This window comes from Miniopterus natalensis, chromosome 4, assembly GCF_054644295.1.
Source record: "Miniopterus natalensis isolate mMinNat1 chromosome 4, mMinNat1.hap1, whole genome shotgun sequence".
In the NCBI taxonomy this organism is placed as follows: Eukaryota; Metazoa; Chordata; class Mammalia; order Chiroptera; family Miniopteridae; genus Miniopterus; species Miniopterus natalensis.
Window position 1 is genome coordinate 84809883 of NC_142084.1, and position 23370 is coordinate 84833252.

Genomic DNA, 23370 nt, shown 5'->3' on the forward strand with positions numbered 1-23370 from the left:
GGTGACCTTGAACAAGACACTTTGCCTCTCTGGGCTGAGTTGCTGGAACATATGGTTGGTTGAAGGCAGGGGACGCGTATGTGGGCTGGGGCTCTTTTTGGCTCCAGGGTCCCATGGAAGCAGCATCGGAAGCAGAAACTAGGGCTCAGTCCGGAGGCACACGGACCCTGCCGCCCCTGGTGGCAGGCAGCCACCTGGTTCCCCCTCGGCGTCTCACGCGCTGTGTTTGCTTCCTTTGCAGCAGCTGCAGGTGGTGCCCCTTTTCGGCGACATGCAGATAGAGCTGGCCAGATACATTAAGACCAGTGCTCACTATGAAGAGAACAAGTCCAAGTGAGTGCCTGCCGTAATGTCTCTCGGCTCCCGCGAGGCCGCCCAGCCCGGGCAGGGGGCCGAGGGGCCACTTCAGCCCCTCCTCCCTCCCCAGAGCCCTGGGCAGGTGGACTCCAGAGGGGAGCAGCGGAGGGTGCTCCGAGTCCTTTTGTATCCGCCCTTTGCTGCTGGGGTTCAAAAGTGCTCAGAGCACAGCCATGCCCCTTCTCTGTCCCAGCCGCAGTGGGACAGCAGGAGTCCTCCTTCCTGGCCCTCGGTGGTCAGGTGGAGCAAGGTGACGTCATCTTTTATCACCCTGATTCTGTCTTCAGGTTTTGTGTCCATACAGTAAGTATACATGGTGTGTATGGTTTGAGCTGTTCCAACCGTGAAGTGGTTGAGCGGCTCACCCCTGGGGCCTTTTATAAACCACCATCCTAGGGAATCTGTGCTGACACCCGGGTCTGGGCCGTCAGTGCCTCCTGGGAGTAGGGCCCACCCAGCGACAGCCTGTATCTCTGGGGTGGTTAGGAGGTTTCTTCTGCCTGCGTCTCAACTCGCCGGCTGCTAGTGTAGGGGGAGGATTTCTAGGAAAAGCACGGAGTCAAGAATGCTGAACTCATGTCCTCACATTATCTGCATGAATCCTCTACTACCTGGAGTTGGTTGGTTGGGAACGGCGATGTGGCCAGGGTGGGATGTCCGTGGTCTGAGTGATCGTGTCCCCATGCCTACACTGGTGACCTTTGGGAAAAACTAAAGCCAAAGTACAAACATGAGGAAGTGTATCACCACCCTGAGTATTCTGAGGGCCACTTCAGGGCTCCTTTTGAAATATTAAATTCTTGCCAGGACGTTGCTCTGCCTTAGGTGGCTTTTAACTTGTCTACTGGGTCACCCAACACTAGATGGCCAAAGAGGGTGGGGGGGGCTGTCTTTTTTCTCTTGGGAAAGGAGAGTAAAGACTTTTATTCATTCATTTTCTCTCCAGTTTAGGATGGGTTTCCCAATGATATGTTTCAAAATCAAGAGTTGAGGAGAAATAGGAGGGGGAAGAAGAAGGGTGAGGAGAGAGAGAGAGAGAATGACCATGGCGCCCCTCACCATGGAGTGTTTGCTTGCGTGCTACCAGTTCACTGTTGAAAGAGCACAGTCCCTTCAGGTTTCCTTAGTCCCTCCCCAAAGGACCCTTCAAAGCCAGTGTCAGCCACAGGATGTCAGAGTCAGGAGACAGGTTTGGGAGGTCACCCATCTTGCTTTTCCTTGGCGTGGATTCCAGCCCTTTGTAGCCCTAGAGAGGCTGCAGTTCCGTTCTCACCTGTATAACTGGTAAGTACGTGGACACAAGGTATCTGGAAAAGCCTACAACTGGGTCTTAGAAGAGTAGGAAGGGCTGGTCCACTCGTGTGGGATGAACAGGCTGTCTTGCTCATGTCTGGGTTACCTCTTGGTTCTGCCCAGGGGGGCCAGCCACCTTGGCTGGGCACCAGGAGCAACATGTGAGTGGAAGGAGCCTGTCCCACCAGGCGCCTGAGTCCAGGACCTGCCCCGACCCTGTGCTTTTCTGCCCAGGTGGACTTGCACCCAGAGCAGCATCAGCCCCCAGTACAACATCTGCGAGCAGATGGTTCAGATCCGAGATGACCATATCCGCTTCATCTCCGAACTCGCTCGCTACAGCAACAGTGAGGTGAGCTTGCTCTGGCTGGGGAATGGAGGCCCATGTGGGCCCGGGTGAGAAGGGGTGAAGACCAGGTAGGAAAGAAATGACTGCAGAGATCGTGGAAAGCAGAAGTGAGGGAATACACATCGGAGGCGGGAAGGCAGGCTGGCCACGAGCATGGGTTTTAGAGCCGCACAACTGGATTTGATTCTGGTTCTGCTGCTGACCATCACAGGTTATTTAGCATCTCTGTGCCTCAGTTTCCTCCTCTGCAGAATGAGGGTAATAGTAGCCAGAAAGGTTCATTGAGAGAATTAAACTGTGATGCATGGAAAACACATTGGGCCTAACAGAGAGTAATTGGTAATTGTTAGTAATTGTTAGTCTGTAAATGTTCCAGACCATCTCCGCCCTAAATAGCAAGAGAAACAGAGTTCTGAACATGCATGCTCATAATACCGTCTAAATATTTTAAAACTACACAGTGATGAATGATCGTTAAATGAACCAGAAAATACAATTAGGGACAAAATAAATGTTCAAACCACAGAAAAAATAGAGATGTACAAAAGGAGGGAAAATCAATCACGTAAAATCCTACCACCCAGAACCAACTATGATTAATGTTTGGGTGTATATATCCTTCTGGGTCTCGTCCCACATAAACCCTTCCGATAAGTGTATATGTTGGTTTAGTAGCACAGGTCCCCTGAGTCGAGTTCCTTTATTACCTGGAGCTCCTGGATGGATGACTGCCCCGTCCCACGTTTGCTCACTGGTTCTACCATGTGGCCGCAACCACAGGGCGCATGCTTTCCAAACCCAAACCCAATTTCAGAAATGTCTTCTATCAAAGAGGCAATGTGTTTGGAATGAGGACAGCCAGACAGATGCAGGCGGTGTGGTATTTAGGCCAGTGGACACAGACCAGGGTCATGCACAAACCTCTGACTTTCTTAACCATCTGGGCCAGTCAACTGAGCTAAAGCTATGGGGCTAATTTAAGTGCAGGGGTTTTCTTTATTCCTTGTCAAGTTTTGGCGTGGTCTGAGAATGAGCCGGGCTCAGAGTTATTTTTGAGATCATATGCTTTATACATGTGTATATGCGGACAGTTATTATTCGCAGTAGTTACGTCCTATAAAGTGGGTGGCCGTGAGCCCTGAATTAACGAAATGGAACCATTGCTTCCGGGGGAAACTCAGGGCCAGGTTCCTCTGAGTCTCTGGTCACAACATTTTCATCGTACTTGTTTTCTGTGCCTTTTCTGTTTAAAGACACCTTAGGTAGTCGTTATTGTTGACTCATGAACATTAACTCACAGGCAACAGCACTATCATTCGTGCCTGAAGAAAGCAAGTCCAAAACATGTTTCCTCCGAAAGGCACTTCTTAGCCTTCGGGACAGAACTTCAGCACCAGGCTCAGGGCCATTATAAATAGTGAAATCACCAGTAATGAAAAGTACAAAAATGTGAGAAATGTGGCACAAAATAAACCGCAGAAAGGGCACTTGTGTAGCGTGCGGAAGCTGAAACCAGAAGGCAGAGCCTCGCCTTGTTCAGCCTCAGCTGGGGACATGACCCAAATTTTTTGTCACTCAGCGTGTGTCTGTGCATGGCCACGAAGGGGCTGCGGGTATTGATTTTGAGGTTACAAGTAAATGTTAGTAAGTAGGCAAATTCACAAATACAGAATCCACAAATAACGAGGATGGCTCTGAATGTATATGTGTGCACGTGCATACATATGTACACACACACGTTATGTCTTTGCACATGCATAGCTACATGTTACATCTCACTGTGGAATATTACACATGCAAATAGGTGTGTCTTCACTAGTGTCTAATTAATGAGTTGTGAAATCCGTTTAGTGTTATGTGATGAGTATTTTTGTGGGAAATAGAATAGAAATCAGAGGAAATCCCATGTATTAAGAGTAAAGTTGCTTTGTGACGAATGCTTCATGTATATATTTAATATCTCTAGATAGGTATGCATCCCTGAGTCTATAGTATGCATTTCCCCCTGTAAACTGCAGTCAGAAAAGCCTGAAAGCCACCGTGATGAGATACACCAGGGTGGTTGTGGGTGGGGGTGCTGGCATCACTCACCTGAGTGTGAACCCTCGGCCATGCACAAGCCATGCGGCCTTCAGCAAGGCCCTGTCTGAGCCTCAGTTTATCTGTCAAGGGGATATCCTAGCAGCACCTCCTTGTAGCGTTCTTCGGGGAATCAATGAAGTAATGTATCGAGGTGCCAGGCATGTGGATGTTGAGGGTGACGGCTGCTGCTCCCCAGGTGGTGACGGGCTCCGGGCTGGACAGCCAGAAGTCGGACGAGGAATACCGCGAGCTCTTCGACCTGGCCTTGCGGGGCCTGCAGCTTTTGTCCAAGTGGAGTGCCCACGTCATGGAGGTGGTAGGTGTCTCAGAGCGGAGGCTGCCCCTCAGACCCACCTCTGTTCACGTGGAACCTTTCTGCCCCTGCCTCTCCCCAAGCACTCTTTTCAGAGCAGCTTTACTAAAACATAATTCACATGCCATGGCATTCACCCATTTAAAATGTGATTCACCGGTTTTCAGTATATTTACAGAGCTGTGCAACCAACCACACATTTAGAACACTTCATCACCTCAAAAATACAATCACACACACACATAACCCACTCCCTGTCTCCCCAGCCCTACACAGGCTACTTTCTGTCTCCATCAATTTTCCAATTCTGGATGTTTTCTACAAGTACAGTCCAATAATATGTGGTCTTTTGTGGCTGGCTTCTTTTACTTTGTATGTTTTCAAGAGCCATCGATGCTGTGGGGCAATTCAGTGTTTCATTCCCTTCTCTGGCTGAGTAGTCTCCCGGGGCACGGTCACGCCTTGTTTTGTCTGCCCGTTGCCCCGCTGATGGACATGTGGGCTCTTCCCATCCCCCCAGTACTCCTGGAAGCTGGTGCACCCCACGGACAAGTTCTGTAACAAGGACTGCCCCGGCACGGCGGAGGAGTACGAGCGAGCCACGCGCTACAACTACACCAGCGAGGAGAAATTTGCCTTCGTGGAGGTGGGTGCTGACCCCCCGGTGTCCCCCCAGTCCCCAGGCTGCTGCTCAGGGTCGGTCAAAGTGGGGGGCAGTGGTTCCGAGCCAGACAGCAGCCTCGGTCCCCTATTGTGCGTGTACTTCCCTGTCCCCCCTTCTACCCCCCAGACTCACCTTTGTCACAAACGATTAGAAAATCAGCCTGTTCTTAAAAATCCAAAGGGATGTGTTCACTCCACTACAAAAATGGGCAAAAGGAAACAAACCAGCAAAAAATGGCTGAAAGGGCTCAGAAAAATGCCCAAACTGATGAGTGTACAGATTGAAACTAAGATGAGATAGAGCGTTGGTGACCGGTCAGGTGGTAAAGAGCTGGAAGGTTGGTGATGCCCGTTGCTGGGCGAAGTGTGGGAAATAGGCCTTCTCAGGGGCTTGGGTGGCCCGTTCACGTTTTACAGCCTTTCTACAAGAGCAGTCTACTCAGATGTACTCAGATGTATACTGCGCGTACCCCTTGGCCCCGAAGGCCTTCTGGGAACATACCCCAGGGAAATAAGCCAACTGCACAAAGTCGTATGCACACAGGTGTTTAACGCAGTATTGTTTATAATACCAAAATATGTGAAACGACTGAAATGTCCTTCAGGGTGGGACCAGGTCACATAAACGGAGGTACAGCTATGTCATCGAATACTGTCCAGCCACTAACATGGATGTGCTGACATGGAAAGATGTGCACAGTGTATTGTTAAGTTAAAAAAAAAGGTTAGAGAACATGTAAAAAATCATGCCATTTATGGTAAAATTAATGTACTTTTGCATATTTACTCAAAACTGAAGGACATAACTATTTACATTTATTCCTACCAAACCATTAATAGTGGTAGTTTCTGGAAGGGAGACACTGCTTTCCTGGTTTATAACATTCTAATTTGTTTTTTGGTTTGTCTCATTGCAAGAAGATATTTCTGTTTTGGGGGGGGGGGGCTCATTCATACTGAGTTTTGACTTTGCCCTTTCGTTTTCATAGGGATGCCTTTTGAAGAGTAACTTTTTAATTTTGACAAAGTCCAACTTATCAATTATTTTGTGGTTTCAGACTTTTGTGTTCTAGCTAAGAAATCTCCGCCTGGACCAAAGTTGCAGAGGTTTTCCTGCAGGTCTCACAGATCAGTCCGCTGTGTTTGGAGTTATTCTGAGGGATCTTTATTGTCTGTTTCTTCCTTTGTTCCCTCATGTCCTCTTTGCATCTCTAGCCAGGAGCCCAGCTTCTTTTATAACGTGTCGTTTCTTTTCTTTAGGCTTCTGTCCCACTACAACATTTCTCTCACTAAAGCTTCTCTGCAGCAAAACCATTACACTTGTGATTCCAATGAAAGTCGTCGCTCGCCTCCTGAGCTCTCTTCTCGCCATTTCCCCAACCTCCAATGTTCTTTTCTCTGTAAGGTTTGAGGAAGGACATGGTGTATTACCTAAGCTCATTCCTTAATTGTTTCATTCCATTTCAACAAAAAATTTCTCCACGCCTCACCTGGCGCCCTCCCGACGATGCGGAGAAGGGTCCTGGACGGACAGGCGTGCCAAGGTGAGCCCGACCTTGATCTGTGCCCGCCAGGTGATCGCCATGATCAAAGGCCTGCAGGTGCTCATGGGCAGGATGGAGAGCGTCTTCAACCAGGCCATCAGGAACACCATCTACGCCGCCCTGCAGGACTTCGCCCAGGTGACCCTGCGCGAGCCCCTGAGGCAGGCGGTGCGGAAGAAGAAGAACGTCCTCATCAGGTGGGCCTTCGGGTGGCCCTTTTCAGGGGCACCTGGAAAATCAGGTGCAAGGTGCAGAACACAGAGGAAGGTCCCTGCAGGGCAGCCTCTGAACACACAGCCCCTCCAGCAGGCCTCAGGACGCCTTCTCAGGAGACTGGACATTAGAGGAATTGGTCCTCGGTCTTTGGGTTGGAAGCCCTTATCCACCGCTATCCAGTTATGTGAACTCAGTCACGTTACTTCCCTTCTCTGAGCCTCACTTTCCCTCATCTGTAAAATGGGGGTCATAGTGGTTCCTACCTCGTAGGCCCTTGGGTTGATGAAATGAGATAATCCAGTGTAGACCTAAGCACACAGCCACGTGGAGTTAAGTGTGCAACAAGTATAAGCTATCAAAACTTGAAATACACAGTTTTAATAAACTTCAAAAAACTTTAAATGGACGGAGACTCTCCTAGAACCAAAAACAGAAAGAGCTGTCCTGCCTCGCTCAAGAGCTCTGCCACTGCACAGGCTTGGAGCTGAGGTCTCAGCTAGCCAGTGGGCCTTGGGATCACCTGGGGCACCTATAGAATGCAGACTCGCGGCTGCACCTCAGGTCTGGTAAACCAGCATCTCTGGGGTCGGGGGGCAGGATGAGCACCGTCTACAAGCACCCCAGGAATTCTAGGAAAGGGGTCCTGGGACACCACAGACTCTAGAAACAGGCTTGCAGTGTTTATCTCCTTCTAATGGTAAAACCCGATCTGAGCCTGGTTCTTCCTTCCCAGTGTCCTGCAGGCAATTCGGAAAACCATCTGTGACTGGGAGGGGGGCCGAGAGCCCCCCAATGACCCATGCTTGAGAGGGGAGAAGGATCCCAAAGGTGGCTTTGACATCAAGGTGCCCCGACGTGCCGTGGGGCCCTCCAGCACGCAGGTAAGCGGCTCCGGGCACAGGCCAGCTCTGCTCACTCAGGCCAGCCAGGCCATGGTAGGTCATTCTGGGTGGGCCGTGGGGCTCTGGGGCTGGGGGTCCTCAGGCAGGAGGGGGAGGGTCAAGCAGCTGCTCTAGTCTTATTCTACTATCTTGTTTTGATGTAGGAGGGAGGACCACTGGCTTAAGATTCAGGAGACCTGGATTCTCGTCCTAGATACCTGTGTGACCTTGGGCACGTTATGTAATCTCTTTGTGCCTCAGTTGTCTAATCTGTTAAATGGGGGTAATACCAGGACTGGTTCCAAAATGTAGGAGGAGTTTAAAGTAGAATTTATATGCATCTGTCCTGTCCCTCTTTAACGAACCCTGCCCCTTCCCCTGCAGTGCCATCCTAGCTTGGGAATTCACAAGTTCTGCTTCTGACTTGCTGTGTGATCTCGGGAAAGTGCCTTGACCTCTCTGAGCTCTGATTATCTTCTCTGTTAAATGAAAACTTTGGATGAAATCGTGTTACTGATCAAATTCCCCTTTTTATTCCTCCATGCCCTCCAAATACAAGTATTGAAAGCCTTGACCCCTTAGAGAACATTTAGTAATCAGAGATATTTAAAGTTTCCAACTGGAGCTGTTCCAACAACAACAGGTAGCCTGTGGCTTATCCAAAGCAGTTGTAAAATTACAGGGGATAAAATAAAGAACCTGGTCATTTTAGTTAAGTCTTTGTGACCTACTTAAATGGTAAACAGTTTCTGGTAAGCTTTTTGAGGTCTTGGGAAAAAGCTTACGGCTCCACTGAAGCTTTTAAAGGTCTTACAGGCCCCAGAACCCCAGGCTGGGAACTCCCCCTTCACATGACCTTTAAGCCTCTCTCGGATCTGAAATCCTGAGTCCTTGAATCACCTGAGATGAGCATCTGAGGCCCACCCCTGACCCTCCTCACTGTGTCTGTGTCTGTGTCTGGGCAGGGGTGGGGGAGGAGGGACAGGGGTGAGATGTGTTCTCAGCGCTGTTCTCGTTAACTTCCCCTGGCTTCACCAAACGTGGGCCAGTTTGCACTCATCTTACCTGCTGGTTGGGGACCGTCCCAAGGAAGCTTCTCCAAACTGTTCTGTGTAATGTTAGGGGCCAGAGACCTTTCTAGCCCAGAATGCACCAGAGGGGGTGAGCAGGGCTTTAGGTGTTTCTTTGAGCTGTAAGACATGAGTGAGGGACAGACGGACAAAGCAAAGGAAAAACTGGAATGGAGGAGGGCGAGAGAGGGGGGTCAGCAGGCAGAGAGAGAGGAGGACTACTTATATAGACAAGTGAAAGGTGAATGTCACCAACAGTCAGCCCCCTCAGCACCCCAGAGTCGTGTTAGGTGGCACAGATGCATTTAATAGGCTCCTAGACAGTCAGAGCTGAAAGAACCCTTAGAGACAAACTAGTCCTAGTCCCCTCCCCCTATTTTACAGATGGGGAAACTGAGGTCCAGGGAGGGGAAGTGACTTGTCCAAGCCACAAGGTGAGTCACAGGTTGAGGTGGGACAAGAACCAGGTCTCCTGACTCCCACCCCGGGGCTCTGCTAGAGCCTTCGGATAAGGGCATCCAGTGTAGCTGGGATGTTGACGGTGCTGGCGAGTCACACGCTCTGTTGAGTAAAAGTAGGTGGGAAGAGAGTTTCCCCTCTTATGGACAAAACGGATTTTTAAGTAGTTAGAATTTGATATATAAATCAGTCAGCGCCTACATGGAGGGACGGAAAGTGCTTTCTTTGAGGCCTCCAGAGGCCATCGTTAGAACAGTGCTCCTGGATTCTTAGAGATGATAGATACGCCCACCCACAAGGTTGCAGTAGGTAGACGTCGGATAAACCGGCATCCACGGTCGCCCCTTTACCTAAGGGGAAGGCTATGGCAGGGATGGCGGGCCACTCCTTCCTGTGGCCACACTGCCCCGCTCCGTGCCAGGCGCATGGTGGGTGAGGTCCCAGAGAAGGTCCAGAGGCAGCGAGGATGGACGTGGTGGCAGAGGGAGGTTGGAGCATCTCAGAGGTGGAGAGGTGGTCGGCAAGTGGCCCCTAGCAGTTGTGACAGCTTTCCCACCGTATACAATACCTCTTGCTTTTCTCTCTCTCTCTCTTTTCTCTCTCCCTCTTCCCTGTCTCTCCTGCCCTCCCATTCCCTCCTCCTCTCTCCTACCTATGTCTTAGGCCTGCCAGTGGTCCCCGCGGGCTTTGTTTCACCCCACTGGTGGCACACAGGGCCGAAGAGGCTGCCGATCCCTGGTATAACACCGCCTGGCTGGGTCGGTTTGGGTACACTTCTTCAGGAGGCAGCAGGAACGGACTAGCCTGGCTCCTCAAGGCCCCTTCCGGCCCTAAGATTCAAAGACAAATGATGTGGAAAGAGCTAGATTAGCACTTGTACCCTTTGCACTTAAGGTCCTCTGTAAGAGGGAGTTAATTGTCTAGTAGGCTCCTGTGTAAGTACCGATCTTCACCGGCTTTGCACCCAGGATTCTGCAGGCTGTGCAACGCAGCTGGTGCCACCAGAGGGCGAAATTCCTCAGTAATGGATTCAAAATGCTGAGGGTCAGAAACTTGAGGTGGTGGGGGGCTTGTTCTGATCATATCCCATTTCCCAGTTCCTCACAATGTTAGAGATGAAAGGGACTGGTTTGAGAAAGCATCTGCTGCAACCTCCTCACGTTGGCAGATAAGAAAACTGAGGTCCAGAGTGGCCTTTGTTGCCCAAGGTCACACAGCAGGTCAGCGGCAATGCCGGGCCTTGGCGCCCCAATCTTTTGACTCTCAGTCCAGTGCTCCACCCACGGTGCCAGCGCGGCCGTCCAGGAAGGCAGGGAGTGGCTCTTCAGATGCCCGTGCCCTTGGCCAAGCAGAGCAGGCAGGAGCCTGGGCCTCAACTACCCAGGGATGCCGCAGGCCCCGGACAGAATTGCTTCCCGGGCTGGCTAGTCTCCCTCTTGAAAGTTTACATGTTTCAACCCCCAAATGGGTGCTTCCTAAAACAAAGCTTTTTAAGGGGAGACATCTATGAAAAACATATATACATAAATTCAATACAAAGCAGCCTTGCCCCCGGATGGAGGGCCAGCGCCTGACCTGTCAACCTTTCCTTTTCAAGCTGTACATGGTGCGGACCATGCTCGAGTCGCTCATCGCAGACAAGAGCGGCTCCAAGAAGACCCTGCGGAGCAGCCTCGACGGCCCCATCGTCCTGGCCATCGAGGACTTCCACAAACAGTCCTTCTTCTTCACGCACCTGCTCAACATCAGCGGTGCGCCCCGGGGTCTGGGGAGGCGAGGGCATGCCCTGGGCCCAGAGCCACTAAGCTGCCAGGCCAGAAGTGGCAGAGACGTGATCACTGACCCCAAGTGGCACGTTTTGCCACCAAGGAAGAAACGCACACTTTCCGGCAGACTCTAGGAGCTAGAAAAGGCCAGGCCCAGTCCAGCTGTTCTGACTTAGCTGGAAATGTTTGTCTGGTAGACACCTGTGGCCAGTCTGTTGTGAAGTCCTTAGTAGAGCGATACGCACAGACACACCTAGGACTAGGTCAGCATTTTGCATCTAAGCAGCAGCCTAGGTTAATGCTCATTGTTAGCAAAGGAGGCTTGTGGGCTGCACCCCAATCCTGTGTCCCCCAATCCTCCTCTCCTGTTAGTAGGATGTGTGTGCAGGTGCGACAGGGCCGAGTAGAGGGACAGTAGCATCCCAGGGTCATGGGAGTGGTACCACATCTGTTGGTACTGAAGAGAGATCTTAACCGATAGTCCCAAGTTCTTCATAGAGAGCAGCCTAGGAAGGGCCTTCAAGGCCTCTGAGCAGTGAGTTTAGAATTATCACGTACAAGGGGTCACGGAGCTGAAGTCCAGTTAAAAGCGGACACCTGGAGATCTGTCTTGACACTTTGTATAGCAAGTAGTTTCAGAGTGGCTCTGTAGGGGGTGATGGAAATTGTGGGAGTACCAAAAACTCTAAAATATCACCACCCCCTCCCCCAGGCACTGTCACTGCCCCTGAAGCTTTGCAAACCCTGTCTTCTAAATAGATGTTGGCCTGGCATTCAAGTTCAGGAGAGCAATATCTACCAATCAAGTCATCCTTACAAAGACCTACTGTGTACTCAGCACAGTCATGAGAATAACAATAAAAATTCATAAAAACAATGAGCTCTCAGACGCTTTGGTGCCTCCTCTGTAACCCAAGTCCCTTTCTCTTGTGCTTTCCAGAAGCCCTGCAGCAGTGCTGTGACCTCTCCCAGCTCTGGTTCCGAGAATTCTTCTTGGAGTTGACCATGGGCCGGCGAATCCAGTTTCCTATTGAGATGTCCATGCCCTGGATCCTAACAGACCATATTCTGGAAACCAAAGAACCTTCCATGATGGAGTAAGACACAGGACTGGGCCAGCAAGGAGGTTCCAGGGGTGCAGGTGGAGGCTTGGTTGCCAGCGAGCTGTTTTTCCCAGAATTTTTCAGATAAGGCGTTGTGCCCGGTCAAGGTCACACTAGATTTGACTCACTCACCCTTGCAGATAGGTTCAGAAGTCCACCAGCCCATCTGTCAGTCTCCTAACAGTCATGCTGGGAAATTACCGTCTCTGGGGATCAGGAAGCTAAATCATTTTTCCCCAGGCCCTGGATTGTTAGCATCATGGACTTTCGGGTTCTATGGGCAGATTGCTGGGAACAGAGTGCTGACAGGTTCTCTTTTCTCGTCTCTGACCTTCCTCATCTTCCGCCCAAGTGTCCTATCTGCCGAGCAGACACAAGTCTGCCTGCCGTAAGGAATCATTAGTAAGCTGCTGGCCGTTGTTTCCTCTTCAGGTATGTCCTTTACCCTCTGGACCTGTACAACGACAGCGCCTACTATGCTCTGACCAAGTTCAAAAAGCAGTTCCTGTACGACGAGATCGAGGCTGAGGCAAGTGGGGGCTTCTCCCTGTGCTCCTGCTGTCTTGTTCCTAGAAGCTGCACTTTTCCAGTCTTTAGCTGTGGGCACCGAGTGGGATGTCTTAGTCCATTCAAGTTGTAACAGAATATCACAGACTGGTGGCTTATAAACAACAGACGTTTATTTCTCACTGTTCTGGAGGCTGGACATCCGAGATCAGGGTGCCAGCATGGTTGGGTAAGGCCACTCTTCAGGGTCACAGACTTCTCACTGCGTCCTCACGAGGTGGAAGGGGCAAGGGAGCGCTTGGGGTCTTTTCTATAAGGGCACTAATCCCAGTCATGAGAGCTTCACCCTCATGACCTAATCAGCCCAAAAGGCCCCACCTCCTAATACCATCACCCTTGGGGGTTAAGATCTCAACATATGAATTTGGGGGGGACCATAGCATAGGATCAAAGACTTGTTCCAGAGAGTGGTCTTTATATACATCGTGATCGTCCAAAATGACCTAGAGCAGGATGATGGCCTTTCTTTTTCAAATGTTTAAGGGATGGCAAATGTTAGGACTGCTTGGGTAAAATTAATTTTTCACTGGTTCTTTTATGCCTTGATTGCTTGACTAATAATGACAGCAGTAATACACCTATCAATTATTATATATTTACCACTTGCCAGGCACAGTGCTAAGCACTATATAAACATTTCAAATCATCTTTATAACCATTTAAAGATGTCTGTGTTACTGTCTATTTAACGGGTAATAAATCTGAGACTTCAGGTGGTCAAGTGCCATTACCCCAAGGTCACAGAGTCTCTGTCTAGTACTGACAGGACTGAAATAGTAATCCTCTCAACTGTTAAGGTATTTACTAGAGAGTCACTCAATGGCTTTATTTCTGTAATGGTCAGGATAAGCTAGGTTGTGATGCAGTAACAACCAAACCCACATTCTTAGTAGCTTGAAACCAAAGGTTTATTTGTCCATTATGGGTTGGCTGAGGGCTCTGTTCCATGTAGTCTTCAATCTGGGACCCATCTAAAAGATTTGCTAGTTGCCATGGCAGTGGGAAGAGTTAGAGTGAATCACACTCTAATGTTTAAAGCTTCTACCCAAAGGTCACACGTGTCATTGGTCAAAGCAAGTCACACAGCTATACCTTCTTTCAGAGAGGAGTTAGGAAGTACAGCCCTACTATGGGATAACAAGGAACAGAAACATGAGATCAAAGGCACTAATGACTTAGTTTTGCCTTCTGGAAAATGAAATGATAGTCTCTGTTCTACTTAAGTATGTGGGGTTATATAAACATAGAATGAGGCCCATTAGGTAAAATTGTCATATAAATATAAGCCATTCTTATTTATAAAGGAAAGACATGAATGTTTTAGGGTATGCAGTATCACCAAATTCATTTGTAAGTTTATATCTTCCAAAGGAAAGCTAATAGAGAGGCTACCTTGTTTCTAGATCCTCTCATTCCTGTGGGAGTTGAAATGCAATGCGAACCTCTCCTCTGTCTCCAGCCCCCTTTCTCTTCCCACCCCCAAACCCTGTTCCACACCATGAAGGACCTCATGTATATGTATGGGATACCCAAGCTTTGGCTACCATCTTGCCCCAAAACAGTGGCCCCTTGGCCAGCCCTCGGGGTGCACAGAAACCCAGGAAAAAGAGTACACATGGCCTGGAAAGGGCCTGGGCCATTTGGGCAAACATACTCAAAGCTGGTTTTAGAAGAGGATCATGGGGTACGAGTGGGCACCCCCCCACCTGGACCCTGCAGGCTCTTTGCCTGGAGGAGGCCCAGTGCCCTTGAAGTTTTCTTTGAATTAAGAGCCTTATAGAGCTGAGAATTCGGTAAGAAAGAATCAAAGATTAACCACCTAAATATGATCTGTGTCCTTTGATGTTATTCTGCCACGCTGCTTCTCCCACAGCGCGTCTCTTTGAAATTGCACCCTGGGCCACTTCCTGCCCTTGCCATGTGGGGGGATTGGGTCCTCTGTGTCTGATGTGAACTTTCTTCCCACCCGAGCATCACCAATGTGATGAAACATCAGTGGCAAGACAGTCCCTTGTTCATTGCAAATCAAAGATTTTTAAGCAATATATGTTTTTCAATGTTTAAATTTCTAATGACCATCTACTTTTTTATTTGCAAAGCAAGGTTAAGTACAATGAAAGGAAAAGACAAGAAAGTCTATCGTGAGAGGTGGCCAGGGGAGGCGGACATGAGTAATTACAGGATATGAAGACCTGTCTGTTGAGTTCCCCCTGGGCAGGCCCCTTGGAACATCAAGGAGGGGACCTAGGGGAGGGAGGTCCCTCAACAGCTTTTTGAACTTTGCCTTCTCTGTGCCTCACCGAGGACAAGGGGACCAGATTTCCCAAGGTTAACTTGGCCATAGAATCTTTTTTCTTTTTCCTTCAAAGTCTCTCGCCCCACAGCACGCTTTAGGCAGTCCTGCCCAACTGCCCTCTTTCAGTTGCCTGGTTTCTGTGATGAAGCTGGACAGACCCCGCTGACGTTTCCTGCTTCCTCTTCGCCAGGTGAACCTGTGCTTTGATCAGTTCGTCTACAAGCTGGCGGACCAGATCTTTGCTTACTACAAAGCCATGGCCGGCAGGTAGGAGAGCCTGGGGTTTGCTGGTGCAAAACCTCCCTTCTTCAGCACAGAGGGGAACCTAAGTGATTCCATGGGCCTGAACTGGGTGCTAGAATATAGGAGAGGAAAATAGACCGATATGGTGCTGGACCTCCTGGGGAAGACAGACATTGGTAAAAACTAATGAGCCCAGCCGGAGCGGCTCAGTTGGTTGAACGTTTTCCTGTGCACCAAAGGGTTGCCAGCTCGATTCCCAGTCAGAGCACATACCTGGGTTGTGAAACTGGAAAAACTATCCTGAAAAAGGAACATTTGAGTTCCTTTCTGAAGGTGACAGGAGTTAAGTAGACCTAGGTGAAGGAGGGCACAGGAAAATATAGGGAAAAAGAAGTACCTGTGCAAAGTCCCTGTGGCAGAAGCATAGTAATCATAGCATGCCAGGTACTGCATGATGTCCCTTATATGTGGAATCTGGAAAACTTAAACACACAAACAGTACAAAAACAGAAATAAATTCATAGACACAGAGAACAAACTAACGGTTGCCAGAGGGAAGGGGTGGATGGATGGGTGAAAAGGGTCAAGTTTACTAAGAGGTACAGACTTCCAGTTATAAAATAAAAAAGCCACAGAGACGTAGCGTACAGCACAGGGAATATAGTCAATAATATCGTAACAGCTCCGTATGCTGATACAATTGTTAGACTTATCACGATGATCATTTCTGAAGGGATATAAATGTCAGGTCACTCTGTTGTACACCTGAAACTAATACGTTGTATGTATTACTTGAAAAGTTAAAAAAATAACAGCATGCCTGCCTCTTAGGGCTAACGTGAATTAGTACATGTGAAGGTCTCCACAGGTCACAGGAGGGAGAGGATGGGCCAGAGCAGTGCTGTCCATTAGAAATATGATGCAGTTCTCCCTGGCCTGTGCAGCTTGGTTGGTTAGGCATCCTCCTGTGCACCGAAAGGTTGCCGGTCAGGGCATGTGCCCAGGTTTCAATCTCGATGCCTGGTAGGGAGCATGCAAGAGGCAGCCCATCGATGTTTCCCTCTCACATCAATGTTTCTCTCTCTCTCCCCCCTTCTTCTCTCTCTCTCTAAAACACATCAATAAAAATCTTTTAAGAAAAAGAAATGTAATGCAATTATACATATGAGTCACAAATTTAATTTTAAAAATTTTAGTCGCCATATTTTAAAAAAGAATAACAGGTGAAATTAATTTTAACAATATATTTTATGTAATATGTAATCCAATCTATCTAAAACACTGTAATTTCAACATGGAACAATGAAAAATTATTAAAGAGATAGTTGTGTGTTTTTTTTCTAAGTCTTCAAAATCTAGTATGTATTTTTAATACTCATAGTGCATCTCCACTCGGACCCACCGCATTTCAGGTGCCCTGTAGGCTCATTAGTGGGTGGCTGGTCTCTTTACTGGAGATTGTGTCACTGTCCTGCTTATTGACTTCCTTTCAATAACTTCCAGTTACATCTAGAGAACATCTCACCTGTTTCCTGTGGCTTATGTAGCCCCACATGGTCTGGCCCTTGGACTAACTTTATAAATTCATTTTTGCACCACAATCTTCACCATGCCCTGCCTTTATTCACACTGGCCACCTTTCCTTTTCTCAAACATTGCAAGCTCACTGCGCCTGAGAGGTTCATCCCCCAGATCTGGCCATTTTTCACACTGAGGTCTCTGTCCAACAAAACCTGTCCAGAGAGGCTTTCTCTGACCTCCTAACACCAAATCGTCCTGTGTTATTATTTTCAGAGCACCTATTAATCTGCAGTCTGTGCCTCAGTATGAAAGGAAATAATGGTGTATCTAACTCATAGGATTGCTGTGAGATTAAAAGTGACAGGTGCGTGAGTGTGTGCACACCTGATAAATAATAAATACCATGCAGACGTATACTATTTAATATTATTTTATCCCCTCTGCTTTTTTTGTGTGTGTGTGTGTCAGTCTCTCTTCACTAGAACATAGGCGTCAGGAGGGCAGGAACTTTGTATTCCGAGGACTTAAAATGTTTCCTATTGGGAGCATTCTGTCCCGAGAAAGGGTCCGCAATATGCCAGGCATGCACTCGTTTCTTTTTTTTTAGGTTAGCTTCTTTTTTTCCTGGTAAATGAATAAAAAAGTAAAGCAGCTCAACCTCTGTGCTACTGATCTTTAACTTAGAAATTCTGTTTCACATATTGAGCTCTTGTGGTTGAAAAGAAATTTAAAGAAGTTTGCTCTGGAACAGAAAAGAAGTTATATTTAAAATATATACAAGAGTGCTTCATGAGTAGATCCTATGGCCTAAAACAGACGTGGCTGGCAGTTGCAGACTGTCCACTGTCATGTTGGCTGGTCTCTTATTTAACTTTCATCCCTTCCAGTGTCCTGTTGGACAAACGTTTTAGAGCCGAATGTAAGAACTACGGAGTCATCATTCCTTACCCGCCGTCCAACCGCTACGAAACGCTGCTGAAGCAGAGGCACGTCCAGGTAATAGTGAAAGGAAGCCAGTGGCGCTGGGTCGGGCAGGGGAGAGGAGCTGGGACGTTGACATGGAGATCAGAAGTCAGTACTGTGTTGTCTGCCCTGCATACTGTGTGGACTTCTAAGCGTAGGTGTAACACAGCCTCAGAGCGTATAAACCCTGGAAAGGCATCGAGCTTCCTCTGGTTCAAGCTCTAGGCTTCCCAGCTCGCCTGCAGCTCACGTCGGGAGCAGTGGCCACCGAAGCCTTTGTCTCCCCAGCATGAGCTGCAGCCCACTTCCTTTCACCGGGGCTGCTGCTCAGAAATGGGTAGATCTGTCCCGCCCAGGCTCAGATGCTGGCTCGAGTGAAGGCGAGCCCCGGGGCCTTGGGAAAGAAGCATGTCAGGCTAAATTAAACCCGGGGTAGAAATGATGGTTTGTTTTCGAGGAGTTAGTTTCAGTTAGCATTGGACCCCAGGTGTAGAGGAAATGCTGTCAAGAGCTCAGAAACATATTCTTGCTAAAAAAAACATTAACGGAACCAGGCAGACAAAGTAAGAGTGGCCCCAGCAGACTGCTCCCTTCTCTTACGCCCTGCTGGCAACCCAGAGGCGTTGAAATGGCCTTTATGCTCTGGCCTCTGCGTGCTGACCGTGTGGTCCACGGTGTTTGTGGAAAAGACTCAGGTGAAGGAGAGCAGAGCCTCCACTAAGAGGATGCTCTAGAGGAAGAGGAAAAGGGTTGCCTTGGAATCCTGGACATTCCCGTTGCTATGAGAAATCCAAGGGAAATGGAGAATCGTAAGAGGAAAAAGAACATTTTCATCTCTGCTAACAGCAGGGGCTCGAGCCCTTCCATCGGCCTCTCAGAAAACTATGACTGTCACTCACAAATGCAGCCAGAATTAGCCACAGGGCATTCAATACCGAGGACTTTATGTGTGCGGAAGATGGCTTTAAAAGGGCCCTAGTCAGCTGGTAGAAAATTCACCCCAGAAGACTAGTAGAAAAAAAATTAAACAGTTAAGAGCAATCCTTGGGCACCTAGCGAAGTGCAGTGCACACAACAGGTAGTCAGTAAATGGTTATTGCTCTCTGCGTAGCATCTGCAATAATGCCCATGTGTTCCCCAGCAGAAGTTACTACAAGCTGCGTTTTCCACTCTGTAACCAGCCCTTCGTGCTCTTTCACATTCATCCCCACAAAGGCACACCACAGGCCCTTGCTGAGGGGCGGCTCGTCCCGGTGACTGTGAATTGGAGCGCAGCAGGTTCCGGAAGAACCTCAGGGCTCAGTTTAGGGTGTCAGCATGGCCCAGGATGCGAGCCTGTCCTCAGCCTCCTCCTACAGCCTGAATGAATTGTATTTTCCCTCAACATTTTATATCTCAAAACTACAGAAAACTTGGAAGAGTAATACACTGAGCACATATATACTCTATAGAGATGAGCTCATGGTTATTAATGTTTTACCACATTTACTTCACTTTCTCTCCCTCATGTGTATGTTTCTCTCTCACACACAAATACAGTAACTATATAAAATATATTTACATATAAATATAAGTAATATGTGGAAATGTTTATTTTTAAAGAATATACATTTTTTCTTAGCCATTTGAGAGTAAGTTGTATATATCATGACACTTCACCCCTGAACACCTCAGCACCTAGCTCCTAAGATCAAGGACATTCTCTCCTAATCAGAATAAAACTGTCATACTCAGGAAATCTAACAGTACTGTTTCTACAGAGTCCCCATTTGCCCCAGTGCATTGCCTTTAGGCGTCATGTGTCTGTGCAAACCTTACGTGACTCTCCTCTCTCCGTCTTCTCTCCAGCTCCTGGGTAGATCGATTGACCTGAACAGACTCATAACCCAGCGCATCTCTGCCGCCATGTACAAGTCCTTGGACCAGGCCATCAGCCGCTTTGAAAGTGAGGACCTCACCTCCATTGTGGTAAGAGACAGGGCGCTGGGATTCTAGCTGGACGTTGTGTGAGCCCAGGACTGGGCCAGTTAAAGAGAAGCAGTGAGTCCTTTCCTATCTGAACGGAGCAGGAAAAATAGACTTCAGATGAGAATGATCTTACCCCCCTGATTGCCTGGAGAGGGAGTGGTGCGGGGTCTTGAAATCTCTGAGGAGGGCCAATGCGGGGCACAGCTGCTGGCCCTTTAGCATCTACAGATCTGAGCAAGTAGGCGAGTGGTCCTGTGAAGCCAGAGAAGGTTGCAGAACAGGGTCAACCTCATGGGTGTGCCGTAGCACCGAGGGGCTCTGTGCTGGCTTTGCTGCTCTGGTGTCGCCGCCTTAAAATTCTTAATAATTTCTTGACAAAAGGTCCCCACATTTTCATTTTGCCAGGAGACCTGCAAATTATATAAAGGTCCTGATGCACAAGCATGGACCTTCTCCCTTCTATGAAACAGCATTTGAACATCTCTGTTAATTTTCTCCAAGCATTAGAATAAACTTGATCGATCAGTCAGTCTTTAAGTGAATCAGAGGAAGACTTTAATCTTTAATGCTGTCAAAAGCAGGTGAGTAGGAGGGAGGGAAATAGAAAGTCATCGTTAGATCACTACATGGATCTAAAGTTAGTGGACAGAACCTTTTTTTTTAAAGTTTTTAAAAATTTTTTTTGTTTTTATTTTTTAAGAGAGAGGGGAAGGGAGAGGGAGAGAGCGAGAAACATGGATGTGAGAGAGGAACATTAATAGACTGCCTCCTGCACGCCCCCTACTGGGGATTGAGCCCGAAACCCGACATGTGCTCTGACCAGGAACCGAACCAGCGACCTTGTGGTGTATGGGACAGTGCCCAACCCACTGAGCCACACCAGCTAGGACAGTAAACACAACTTATGCAGAATATATCATGATTCCTCTTATTAGAAGATTTCTCAGAGTAGCCAAATTCATGGAGACAGAAAGGGGAATGGTAGTTTCAGGAAAGGAGCGTTAGTGTTTAATGGGTATGGAGTTTCCATTGAGGAAAATTAAGAAGTTCTGGGGATGGATGGTCGTGATGGTTACAATGTGAAGGTATTTAATGCCACAGAACTGTATGTTAAAGAATGGTTAAAATGGTGAATTTTATGTTACGTATATTTTCCCACAATAAAAAAATTACTCCCTAAGTCCCACAATAATAAAATTACCCCCGGAAAAAAACTTTGGGAAGAAACGGGATACTTGCATAGTAATATCAAATGTTCTCCTTCCAGACATTTATTAACTCCAAATAGATGAGTAGCAAGTTCACAGTGGGGAAACTCGGCAGACACCCTCTTCACCAGGCATCAAAAGTTAGTATCACTGGTAGTAGTGAGACATAGTCATGTATCCCCTGATATATATTTTTCTGTAGTGTTTTTACCAAAATGCATACTCTCAATCTAATCATGAACAAAAGCACATAAACCTAATTCAAATGACATTCCCACCAAAAAAAGAGCCAAGTAGAAGAACTCGGCTGTTTTCACTTTTGTGTAAGTCTAAAATTATTTCAAAATAAGAGGGTGGTGTTGTTTTTTAAATGGACGAAGTAGTTTAAAAAAAGTGATTAACCAGCCGGTGTGGCTCAGTTGGTTGGGCATCAGCCCATGCACCCAGAGGTCACGGGTTCAATTCCTAGTCAGGGCACATACCCTGGTTGCAGGCTCGATCCCAGGGGGCTTGCAGGAAGCAGCCAATCATTGTTTCTCTCTCTCTCCCTCTCGCTTCCTCTCTTTCTAAAATCAATAAAAACATTTAAAAAAAATTTTAAAAATCAAGGCACCTGTGCCATTGGAAAAAAAGTGATTAAGAAATAGGGCTCTAGAGTCAGAAAGACCTGAGGGCTCAGGCCAGACTCTGCCACTTACTAGCTAGGTGATCTTGGCAAGTTATTTATCTTCTCTAAACCTGTTTTCCTACCTGCTCATGGAGAGAATATTAGAATTCACCTCATAGTGTTGTAATAATGATGAAATGAGATACTATCTGGAAAGAGTTTTGCATAGTTAACTGCACTTAATAAATAATAGCCTCTGAAAAAAACAGATGAGAGAAACAGAAATTTGGAGCTTCCATGAAATGTTCTCCGGGTGAATTTTCAGCAACATTTCATAAGCGGACTTGACCCAGCTGCCCACTTAAGCCCTGGTCACTTGCTTTAAGTGGCTGTAATATAGCACACCTTCTTCTGGGAAGTCTATTTTAAGAAATAGATTTTCCTTTGTTTATGCCAAAATGTTAGCAGTGATTATCTCCAAACGGGATTTTTTGTTTTCACCTTTTTTTGTTTATCTGTGTCTTCAGTTTTCTGGTAATGAATGAGCATATCTTATGGAAAAACTGGTTTAGGGTATTTGTGGGTGTCCATGGCCTTTCCCCAGCCCCTGAAAGGCACTGAATGTTCTTTGAGCTGAGAACAAAATGAAAACAAACAGTGAAAGCCTGTGTTTATCAGGTGAGAGCGATGGCCCCCAGGAGAATAGCCACTTCCCATGAAGCCCTTGAAGAAGAGGCCCCAGGGATGCTTCCTCCTCTGGGGTCAGGAGGCCTCCACTCACCTCTACTGAGAAGCTTCTGCCTCTTTTGAAAAACAAACCGACGAATGTGCTGCCCCCAGCCCTTCCCTCCACCTTGGACACTCCAGTCTGAGATGGGGAGGAGCCTGATGCCGAGCTGGGAGGGCTGCAGAGATTCCTTGCCAGCCACTGTTCTCCAACCCAGCTGGGTTAGAGATGCTCCAAGAGATCTGATGCTAAAGCTGAGAGCTGGCAGCCTGTTGTGTTCAGGCCGCAGAGCATACTTGAAATTTTGAGCCAACATTTTTTAAAAACATATATCTTTATTGACTTCACAGAGAGAAAGGGAGAGGGAGAGGGAGATAGAAATATCAATGATGAGTCATTGATTGGCTGCCTCCTGCTCGCCCCCGGCTGGGGATCGAGCCCGCAACCCGGGCGTGTGCCCTGACCCGGAATCGAACTGTGATCTCCTGGATCATAGGTCAGTGCTCAACCACTGAGCCACGACTGCTGGGTGTAAGCCAACATTTAACATTTGGAAGAATTTGAATAGACGTGCAGATGCCCAGGGAGCACCAGACCAGTCTTCCCAAACACTAACAGTTGCCTAGCCGTTCCTGTCAGCTGGGCTGGGCTGCATTTGGTTTGCCGCAAGCCGCCCTGGGACACTTCATTCATATATCTGACCTACCAGGTCTCATTGAACCAGAGATCGAGGTCCCCGATCTTCTCACCTCCCCGAGGCCACAGAGCTTATAACAGTCACATGTGGCTGACACTTAAGCTTTCTGGTTGCCTTTGAAGAGCTCTTTCCACTATTTCACAGAAATTGCCCATTTTGGTTTTTATTTCCTTAGTAAACCAACATTACTGTGAAATGCTGATATCCTTGCTGAAGGTACCTGAACCACTAATGTGGTCTTTTAAGTCCCCTGCACCCTGATGCATTGAGCCCTGCGTCCCACGGCAGGGGCCCTCCTGATGGGAAGGCTGGAAGGACATGGCTGATGCAAGACCACAGCTGGGATTACATCACAACAAGACACCCCTGTACTGCTGCAGGGCAGGCAGAGTAGACCTCCCCTTCCAGCAGCCGCCACATCAACAGAGCTGAGAACTCTCCTTCGGTCTCTTGTCAACACCGACGGGCATTTGTGAG

At 48.0% G+C, this 23370-nt stretch overlaps 1 protein-coding gene across 1 annotated transcript in view; it reads left to right on the plus strand.

Annotated features, from left to right (window-relative positions):
- Positions 1-23370, plus strand: part of CYFIP2 (cytoplasmic FMR1 interacting protein 2) — a 100267-nt gene that overhangs the window by 32627 nt on the left and 44270 nt on the right. The window contains exons 10-21 of the mRNA XM_087816945.1: positions 242-333; positions 1885-2002; positions 4278-4397; positions 4915-5040; positions 6632-6798; positions 7551-7698; positions 10825-10978; positions 11934-12090; positions 12529-12625; positions 15150-15226; positions 17611-17719; positions 19535-19654. Coding sequence (XP_087673071.1) covers positions 242-333; positions 1885-2002; positions 4278-4397; positions 4915-5040; positions 6632-6798; positions 7551-7698; positions 10825-10978; positions 11934-12090; positions 12529-12625; positions 15150-15226; positions 17611-17719; positions 19535-19654 — 1485 coding nt within the window. The remainder of the gene's footprint in view (positions 1-241; positions 334-1884; positions 2003-4277; positions 4398-4914; positions 5041-6631; positions 6799-7550; positions 7699-10824; positions 10979-11933; positions 12091-12528; positions 12626-15149; positions 15227-17610; positions 17720-19534; positions 19655-23370) is intronic.